We start from the raw sequence: 10,113 nt of genomic DNA on the forward strand, positions 1-10,113 counted from the left end.
AAGACATCGCATCGCTTCTGCCCCAGCCAGAGACTGCGTCATAGTCCCTGAAGACTCTAAAGTGAAAACCTTGATGCCATCGAGTATGTATTTAGTTCTGGTGGTTTATGTTTTTTGAAACCTTTGTAACACAGAATGTCCCGTGCGGTTTGTATATGTTGTAGAAATGTCTGCAATAGCCTTCTGGAATGAGATGTAGCATGGTCCGAACGCTGTCCCTCACGCTTCCTCCAGCCGGCAACTGGTGGCAGCCCCGGTATGGCACAGTGTGGCTCCTACCAGTTCCAGAGGAAGAGAAAAAATAATGCAAAAGCAAAGGAAGTGACCTGGTTCTGCCATTGCGGGAGCGAGATGGGATGAGGTACGTGGGTGTTACAGTTGGGGACGGCTCTGGTTTGTTTGGGGATGGGCATCCACGAGATCCTGGTTCCCCATGCTCAGCCATCACCCATTTGGGAAAGAAAAAGAGATGCAGCCTCCAAGCTTTGCTCCTGGGGCAGTGGCGCTTGGGGACAAGCAGCCAAAAATCACGAGCCCTCTGCCTGGGGCTGCTCTCAGCATCACAGCCAGCTCTGCGGCTGAAGCACTTTGTTTTTAGGCAGAACAGCTGGGCAGGAGGAGCATCCCCTCACTGCAGCCGTGTCCCCAGTGGAGCCGGGATGAACCCCCGAGGTGACACGCCGGGCTTCTGTCCAAACTGGGCAAACTCAGGCCTGAATTGGGCAAAGCACCATCAGGCTTTGGCTTGCCAGGGCCAAGCCCATGCAAAGGTGCAGGAGCTCGGCGGTGGCTCCATCCCTGTCCCCACTGTCACCAGCCACCCCCTGCTAACAAAATGCCTTTAACCACTGTGGGGTGGACGGTGCTGGGCTGCTCTGTCCCCTGCCCCCACAGCATCAGCCATCACCCACCACAACCGTCACCGGGAGGGTCCCCTGTCGGGCCTCCAGTCTATGCATTGACTGATTTTTCCACTGTCTACATTTTTATCAGAATAGAAGGTATTTTTATATTCGGGTGATAGTTGATGAGCGATGCTAAAAGCAGCTCTGTGAAGGCACAGCTCTCCTTGCCCACCTGCCCAGCCCCAGCTTGCCCATGGCCACTTTTTTCTCTGTCTCTGTGCTGCAGAAGGTCAAGGTGTGACCATTGACTTGCTCTTCTCCGTCGTGTGCTAGCGGGAGCTTTAGTGGAACGGGATTCGAGGAAGCACTTAGAATAGTCTGGAAGATGGCAATCCTGTTGTATTAAAGCTAGCGGGACATACCGGTCACGTTTTTGTTAGGCTCATGTACTGTACTTCAGAAGTTTCTATGAGATCGATGAACTTTGTTTAACCATTTTGGAAGGAACCAGTTCTGTAAAAGAGCCACTAAATACAGAAGTTGGATACGACTTTGGCCTTGGGGTGTGTTTTGTCTGGAGGTGCCTGGGTTGATCTTGGCACCTTTCAAAGTCACAGCCTTGCTTTGGGTTTATGGCAAGAGTTCTCACTGCCATTAACATCTTATGGGACAAAAAGAGGGTGTTAAATGAGGTGAGTCCAGGTCAAGGTGCAATCCTGCTCCATGGAAGTCCTGTGCTCAGCCTTGGTGCAGGTTTGCTCTTGCCCCTGGGGTGGCTCAGCATCCTCTGGTGTGAGGTTCAGCTCAGCATCACCCCCATGGCACCGCACCCCGGCACAGCTCTTGGGCAGCGCCAACCATCACCGGGAGAGCTCCCAGCTTCCCACACAAGGCAGGGGTGTTTTTGATGAATTAATAAATCCATATGTTGCATATCTGTTTAAGTTTGTTTGTCGGCTAACATGTTGGGAAGGATTTATTTTTAATGAATATGTGAATGTCTGGAGAAGCTGGGCTGGCTTCCATGGAAAGTGGAGTCATCTTCTGCAGCCAACCAACAGGGCCGGGTTCACCATCTGGATGCGGTGGGTCTAACTTCACCCCAGCTGCCCTCAGCGGCACTGCTCCAAGCACCAAAACATGTCCCGGGGTGCCATGCCCAGCCAGGAGCAGGGCTCTGTGCTCTTCAGCAGGTGAGTGACCCTGGCTGGCTTCATGCCTCAGTTTCCCTGAGAGGCATCTCCCCCTGAACCCACTGTAAGACCCCATATTAGCAAGACACTGGAGATGTTCATACAGTTGGGATGTTGGGCAGGGCCATAGGGTCATGTTGGCCACTTAGTTGAGAGCAGGCTCCCCGGTCCCTGTGGAGCAGACACCAGCCCTGGTGAGGGGACAGATATTTTGTCCCTATCTAAGACCCCGTGGCAGAGGGCTGGGGACATCCCACCAAGGGTGCAGGGTCACTGATCAGGAGCACCCAAACCTGGGTGACACCACATGGTGCTGCCTGTATCCCAAGGTCTGGAGGGATGGGTGTAACACCCCACCAAGCCTGTAGTGCTACAGCAGCTCACAGTGGGAGACTCGGTGTTGCTTCCACTGGTGAAACAGTGGGAGGGCTCGGCTTCCGGTCCGTCTCCCAGCTCTTTCTCAGGGTGGCTTTTCCAATGCCCAAGCCCCCATGCTGGTCAGAATCACAGAATGTCAGGGATTGGAAGGGACCTCGAAAGCTCATCCAGTCCAATCCCCCCATGGAGCAGGAACACCCAGATGAGGTTACACAGGAAGGTGTCCAGGTGGGTTGGAATGTCTGCAGAGAAGGAGACTCCACAACCTCCCTGGGCAGCCTGTTCCGGTGTTCTGTCACCCTCACCGTGAAGAGTTTCTTCTCAAATTTAAATGGAACCTCCTATGTTCCAGTTTATCCGTTGCCCCTTGTCTTATCATTGGTTGTCACAGAGAAGAGCCTGGCTCCATCCTCCTGACACTCACACTGTCACCTGTGCCCAGTTGTTTCAGTGATTATGGGGGGCAGGACCATGCTGTGCCTGCTGTGGGACCACCCTGGCACTGCATGTCCCAATGTCCCCAGAGTGGCACCTTCCTGCACCATCCTATCCCTGCAGGTAGATGCGGGGCTCCAGGGCACTGCAAGACCTTGACACTGGCCATGTCCCACTCAGGTGACACAGTCCCTGCCCAGCCCCACAGATGTGGTGGGGCAGGAGCGGGATTAAAATGGAGGATTAATTCCCACCTGGGCGCTCCTCCCCAGGGACTTGAAGGCACAAAGGAGAACTGGGGCTGGAGGGCATTTCTGAAACAACTATTACTGTAGAAAAATCCTGTGCCTGTCCCAAGCAGTCAAAGGGAGCCAGAGCCACTCGGCCCAAACCTGGGGCATCCCCAAATGCTCCCCCCAAACCCAGGGTGGGTGACCCCAGCTCTGGGCCAGCAGCCCATTGGGGAAATAAAAGAGAAACACCAGCACAAGATACCAGCTTCACTCTGTTTTGGCACATGAATCACTCGACACCCTCTGCTGCTGACACATAGGTTCTTTTCACCACTGTGAGCAATGCTTCCCCTTAGTGAGCTGGCCGGGGGGTGATGCCCTGCCCCATAATATCCACCCAGCAAGGCGGTACCTGCAGCCACCACGGTCCCCTCAGGGTCTGTCCCCACTGTGCAGTCACTGGCCGGGCTGCAAGCAGCAAAATGCTTGGGGCTGGATGTCACCAGCTCCCCGGGTGGCTGTGGGCTGCGGTGCTGCTGCCATGAAGGAAGGGCTGCGCTCGCTGATATTGTCATTTTCAAACCACATCCTGCTGGAGCAGAGGGATCTGGTGGAGCTCGGCCGACCTCAGCCACGTACTTGTCACTGACAGGGAGGGGAAGACAGTAACAGGCTCCCCGGCTGCAAAACACCCAAACAGGGGCTCAGGCAAGAGAGATCCCCTCAAAATCCTCCTCCAAAAGCTTTGTCGGTCCATGACCATGCTGAAGGAGCATCAAGAGGCCCATCAGCCCCAGTGCAGTGGTTGATTCCCAAGAGGCATCAGCCAGCGAGTGTTTTGTAGCTTGTTTGTGCTGCATCCACCCCTGGAGGGGAGCACCCGCTGCCTGGTGCAAGATGCCATCAGTGCCAGGCTAGCATTTCACCATCACGGAGCAGCACTGGTGTCCCTTGGCAGTACCATCAACAGGTGTCCATCACCACCACGGACAGGGCTGCACATCCCGGGGTGAGGAGGGGACCGAGGCAGCACCAAGGACAATCTCCTCTCCACCATGGGTCCTGATGGGACAGGCTGGCGCGGTCCCTGGAGCTCAGCTACCCCTCAGAGCTGGGGGTCACGCCTCTGCAGCCAGTCCTGCCGCAGCTGGGCCACCTCCCGGCCGTACCGCTCATGGAGCTGGCAGAAGGTGGACATGCTCTCGGCTACGGCCGCCCCGGTGCTGCCCACCTCGCTGCTCGATGCCCGCCTGCGCGGTGGCAGCGGTGGCGGCCGCGGGTTCCCCTCGCTGTCATATCTGCTGCAGCCGGAGGTGTCGGGTGGCCGGTCCACTTCTGGCACATTGTTCCAAACCGCACAGCCGTTCTCCTTCGGCAGGACAGCGGGCAGAGCCGGCAGCCGCTCCAGGGACCGCTCCAACCCCAAGGGCTTTGGCTTCCAGGAGCTGAGTGACCCCTGGCAGCCCCCGCAGCCACCAGCCGGTCCCCAGCGCATCTCTGCCAGCTGCTTCTCCAGCTCCCGCACCACCAGGCGCATGTAGTCGAAGCTGGCCCGTGAGAGTGACTTCACCCACGACTCCATGGCAGCCTGGCTCTCGGCCGCCAGCACGTAGGTGCGAGACTTGGCCCCACCGAAGCGGATGGCGAAGGTGAATTCCTCAGCCGAATCGCAGAGCTCCACGGTGCAACCCTCCAGCACGATGACACCCACCGGCTCCCGGCTCTCCCGCTCCTCGAAGTAGAAGAGCATGTTGCCCTTCAGCACAAACCAGCGGCGATGATAGGCCGTGTGCCGCTCGCCACGCTTGTAGAGGAAGCCGGCATTGTCAGCCGGGGAGTCACAGGTGGCATAAAACGCCAGGCTCCGCTCATTCAGCTTCATGGCTCCGTGCCCTGTGGGGACAGAGGGTGCTCAGCCACCTGCCAGCACATGGAGGATGGGTGCGTCTCAATTGCATGTTAATAAGCCAGTGGCTTTTTGTTCCCAGAGGCACCAGCCCCAGCACCCAGGAAATGGAACCGGTGAATAAACAACCCTGTGACTGCAGCCGGGATAACACATTTCCCAGCCAAGGTGCTGTGTCTCGTGGGTGCTGGGTGGGCTGAGGCTCATTGGGGCTCCCTGGGGAGGGGGTTTCTCCCCAGATGAACATTTTCCCATGGGGAAGCCGCAGACAGGGCTCGTCCTGATGCCCCACGTCACCCAGTGCAGGTGACCTTGCTGCCGGCACCGAGCTGGCCCTGCATCACAGCGCTCCTCCCCACGGCACGCAGGGAGGGTTTGGTTTACAGCCCGCGCCGCAGATCCAGCTGCCACTCCAGAGAGCCATGGCCACAAACCCTGTCACCAAAGCAAGGCCACTTCTCCCCTTGTCCCTTTCCACCTACCTGGACTCTGCCTCTAGCTCCAGTCTCTGGTGGTCACCAGCATCAGTGACACCTGGGTGGCCGTGGGAGCACTGGATCCGGGGTTGGCCGGTGTCAGGGGGCTGTGGGGGCCAGCACCCCGCTGTCCCCACTCTGGCACCGAAACGCCTGCGTGTTTCAGGCGTCACCCCAGCCTGCAGAGCAGAAGGCAGCCAAGCACCAGGATTATTGGTATTATTTTCCTATTAAGCCCCATCGCAGGGTTCAAGGAGATGAGATGGGGACTCTTGGGGCACCCAGCACTGGGGGCAGCAGGACCCCCTTTCCCCCCAGCACCTCGGGGACCCTTATGGGGTCCCCCAAAGTCTCGGGGACATTTGGGAGTGGAGGAACCGCCCTCCCGCGGCCCCGCTCCGCTACGGCTCCGTTCCCCCCCGCATCCCTTGGCCCCGCTCCCGGTTCCCGCCCCGCTCCCGGCCCCGTTCCCGATCCCGCACGGCCACCTTTGTCCTCGGCTCCCCGCTCCCGGCTCGGCTGGGCCCAGCCCCGGCGGGCGGAGCGCTTGTCTCGCCCGGCTCCACCTCCGCCGCCAGCGCCCATCACCGCGGCTCCGGGGCGGCCCCGGCGGGCGGGCCCTTCACCCGGCTGAGAAACGGCCCCGGAGCTCGACCCCCCCGGTGCCGGGAGGTCCTGGCTTGGCCCAAAGCCTCGGAGGGTCAAAGCTCCAGGCAGTGTCGGGGAGCACGGACCGAGGGCATGCGGGGTGGGGGGTGAGGAACGGAAAAGACCTTGGCTGCTCAGTAATAACAAAAACATCCCTGTGTTATCAACACTGTTTCCAGCACAAATCCAAAACAGAGCTCCATGGTAGCTAGTGTGAAAAAAATTAACTCTATCCCAGCCAAAACAAGCAAATTCTCCACCTGTTAGTCTGTCCTGCTCAGGTCTCACAGACCCAATACATCCCCATTAACCACCACCTCCTTTCCCATCCTTTGATACAATGCAGCTATAATTCTCTTAATCTATGGACCACCCCGTAAAATGTCTCTAAAATGTCCACAAAATGTCCACTGAGTTCATTTGGTGGACTTGGCAGTGTTAGGATTGCAGTTGGACTTGATGATCTTAAAGGTCTTTTCCAACCTAGATGATTCTACGATTCCATGTACATATCTACATGTAGATGCACAGACCAGCTATTCTTTATTGACAGATCTCTGTAAACAGCAAGTGCCTTCTAAGGGATGTGTACAAATATGTACTATTGTCTCTTTACTTTTTAACATACAGGTGGTAGGAGCACAGGTGATTCAGTTATTACAAATCTGTAAATTACTGTTGTACAGAACATACTGTAATGAAACAGCAAATCAATTTCCAACTCAGTAAATTAATTCATGTAACAGATCACCCCGAGTGCCATCACACCACACATACAAGACAACCAAGCAATCAGGCCCAGTCAGCATGAGTTTATGAAAGGTAGGTCCTGCTTGACCAACCTCATCTTCTTCTATGACAAGAGGGCTGAGTGAGCTGGTGAAGGTGATCACTGAGACACTACCCATTATTCCCACTCTACTCTGCACTGGTGCGGCCTCACCTGGGGCACTGGGTGCAGTTCTGAGTGCCACAGTATATAAAAGATACTAAGCTACTGGAGAGTGTCTAGAAGAGGTGAAGGGTTTGGAGAGGAATCCATATGAGGAATGGCTAAAGTCACTTGGTTTGTTCATCCTGGAGAAGAGGAGACTGAGGGGAGACCTCATTGTGGTCTACAGCTTCCTCACAAGGGGAGGAGGAGGGGCAGGTACCAAACTCTTCTCTTTACTGATCAATGACAGAACTTGAGGGAATGGCAGAAAGATGTGCCAGGGGAAGGTCAGGTTGGACATTAGGAAAAGGTTCTTCACCCAGAGGGTGCTGGACACTGGAACAGGCTCCCCAGGGAGGTGTCACAGCCCCAAGCGTGACAGTGTTCAAGAAGAGACTCGACAATGCCCTCAGACACATGGCGTGAACTGCAGAGTTGTCATATACAGGGACTGGAGGTGGACTTGGTGATCCTTGTGGGTCCCTTCCAACTCAGGACATTCTATGATTCTATGCATGGATGCATGGGTGGGAAACCTGGGACCTTAGCGCTGGAAGTGCTTGTACAACATTTAATTTTTGAGCTGGGTTTTTTAAGCCAGAGAGTGGGTGACCAGGAACATCTGGCAGGGAACGGGCAGAGGTTGCTGGATGGGATGGATGATATGAGCCCAGCGGGGAGGACTGGAGATGAAGGTGGCAGGGCAGAGGCTGGTCCTGCATGGGTGGGAGATGCTGCAAGGGACCAGGCTGCAAGTTCTGGCTGCTCTCCTGAGCTTTCAGCCATGTCCTTGGGAGAAGCTGGGCCAAAGTGGCCAGGGAGAAGGGTCTTTGCCTTAGGTCAGAGGGAAAGAAGGAGTTGAGGTGGGAGCTGAGTGGCCTGGATGGGCATCTGGGGGAAGGTGACAACTGGTGCAAGGAGCTGGAAAGCAGTGGGTGACGAGCCATTAGCCAGGCACCGCAGCTGCTGGGCATTGAGCAACCGTGTGGGCAGCGATCGTGGCCCACTCACTCCTTGCTGACTGTGTGGGATTCAAGCTGCTGACGTGCTCTTGGCCGGGTTGCCAGTACTTGCCCCATCGGGACCGGGGGTGAGGGGGTCTGGCAGTGACGACGGCTGAGGCTGGATTTCCTGTTGCCGATACCCCGGTCCCAGGGTAACCATAAACCTTTTGGCTGTGAGAACACTCCAGGCTGACTTCTGCTCCTGGTCGGCCTTCCATGCTGAAAGTGTCACCAGCCCGCAGACCACCTTGGCAGCACTGCTGTCCTCACCATGTCCCAATAAATATCAGCATCAAGGATTTGCAGTTCTTATCGCTGTCCCTTTCCTCCAGTTTGTTTGTTCCCTTATTCAACTGCATGGCAATGTGTGTATTTTAGCAAACAAGCCATTGGTGCTCATTTTGCAGGCACTCAACTAAGAAATTCTGCCACTGGTGACACCCACCATGACCACCACTGCTGACAGATCATGGTCCTCACCGCTGTACCCCGCTGTAGATAACTCCACCACCCTACATAGATGCTCAGGGCTTTGCAATCTTCTGCTTGTGGCAGCGGTTTTCAGTTCACCAAGGGTTTTCCCTATCACCTGCAGGCTTTCTCTTTCAGACTATAAAAACGGATTTAAACCAGCACTAAAACCATCTGGGCTTTATCTTCCCTCCTGAGCGGAGTGGCTCTGTTCAAGGCCACTGGTGGGAAGTCTCCGGTCTCTTTGCACCACTTATCTCTCTGCTTTGCTGAGTGGTGCCCTTTCACACAGCAAGATTAGGCAGGGAAGGACATCGAGGAGAAGCAATATCTTCAGTAAACCAGCTGCAGTAATTGAAAAAAGGCGATTGTGTTCCTGGCTCTGCCTTCCCTTGCTGGGCCTGCAAAACCCCAGCTGCTTCTTCAGCCCCATCGGCTGCTTTAGTACAGGTTGTTCCTCCACGACAGCCACTTCCCAAAGAGCCCTTTGGGAGCTGCTTTGGAGAATCACCCCAATTCCACAAAAACCACACGCAAAATTCCCCCGTGGGTTTTCGCTTCCTGTTGGATCTCCTTTGGGACAGTCACGTGTCTCCGCACAGGCTCCAGCACTTCCCCTTCTGAGCAGCCCCATGATTTTCTCCCTGTTGTCTCTCTCAGTGTCCCCCTGGTGAGGAGCCCAGTGCTTGTGCCTCAGTTTCTCCTGCCAGATCTTGCTGGGAAAGATGGGAAAATGAATTTCAGTGCTGAGCTTGACTGACAGCAGGGGAAAGGGTCTGATGGGAGGCAAGGGGCTGCCGGGTGTTGTGTAGGATGTGGGCTGCCCTTGGCCTCTTCTTCCTGCTGCTCCCATGACTGGTGACTTGGTGGGGTTACGCAGCGGTGGGTGCTGGACGGCTCAGCGAGGTGACACCAGGAGCCTCTGAGTCACCCCCAGTGCTGGCTCAGCAGGGGCAGCTCCTGGAAATCTGGGAGTGCTGGGGGGAGGTACTGAGGGGCAGCTGGATGGCCTGTGCTGTGTGTCCACAGTCAGCACACAGAGGAGAAAGGGTGCAGGTCTCTGCTGTGACCAGCAGCGAGTGGTCCCTGGGGACCCCAAATGGACCCAGGAGCTGTGCCCTGGGATTCGAGCTGATCAAACTGTGACCACTGGCACGACTCCCCACGGTGCATTTTTAGGGTGATGGTACCCCTTGTCTCGCCCAGCGCCCATGCGAGATTCACCGTCCCACGCAGATCTCACGCCTGGCAGCCCGAGGGGGGTATCGGGCACCGGACGGAGCCCCCGGCCGGCCAGGCCAGCGCGGCGAAGCGTGACCACGGGGAGTCGGGGGCCGCTTGCAGTGCAGCCGATGCCCAGGAGAGGGCAGTTGGAGCCCGGCGACGCTGCGGGGACAGCCAGCCCTCGGGACACCCCCTCCATCACCACCCTGCCCGCCACCACCCGGCCCATCGCCACCCTGCCCATCGCCACCTGCCCATCAGCACCCTGCCCATCACCATGCTGCCCATCACCCTCCCTGCCCTCTGAAACGGTGCAAGATAACCAGGCTGAGATTTTTTTTGGGGGGGAGGCATTACCAGCTCAGT

The 10,113-nt window shown here is 56.7% G+C and overlaps 1 protein-coding gene across 2 annotated transcripts; it reads right to left on the reverse strand.

Annotated features, from left to right (window-relative positions):
* Nucleotides 1–2,552: 2,552 nt before the first annotated feature.
* PHETA1 (PH domain containing endocytic trafficking adaptor 1) lies at nt 2,553–6,027 on the reverse strand. Of its 2 annotated transcripts, XM_082066162.1 has the most exons (3): nt 5,955–6,027; nt 5,473–5,645; nt 2,553–4,977 (listed from the first exon to the last, which is right to left on the reverse strand). In XM_082066162.1, the coding sequence occupies exon 3, from the start codon at nt 4,964–4,966 to the stop codon at nt 4,190–4,192; it is 777 nt and encodes a 258-aa protein (XP_081922288.1). In that variant the 5' UTR covers nt 4,967–4,977; nt 5,473–5,645; nt 5,955–6,027; the 3' UTR covers nt 2,553–4,189. The 2 variants fall into 2 exon arrangements, with proteins under 2 accessions (XP_081922288.1, XP_081922289.1); XM_082066163.1 differs by lacking the exon at nt 5,473–5,645 and having other exon boundaries at nt 5,955–5,977.
* Nucleotides 6,028–10,113: the final 4,086 nt, after the last annotated feature.

Source organism: Streptopelia decaocto, assembly GCF_964273445.1.
Source record: "Streptopelia decaocto genome assembly, chromosome: 15".
NCBI classification, from domain to species: Eukaryota; Metazoa; Chordata; class Aves; order Columbiformes; family Columbidae; genus Streptopelia; species Streptopelia decaocto.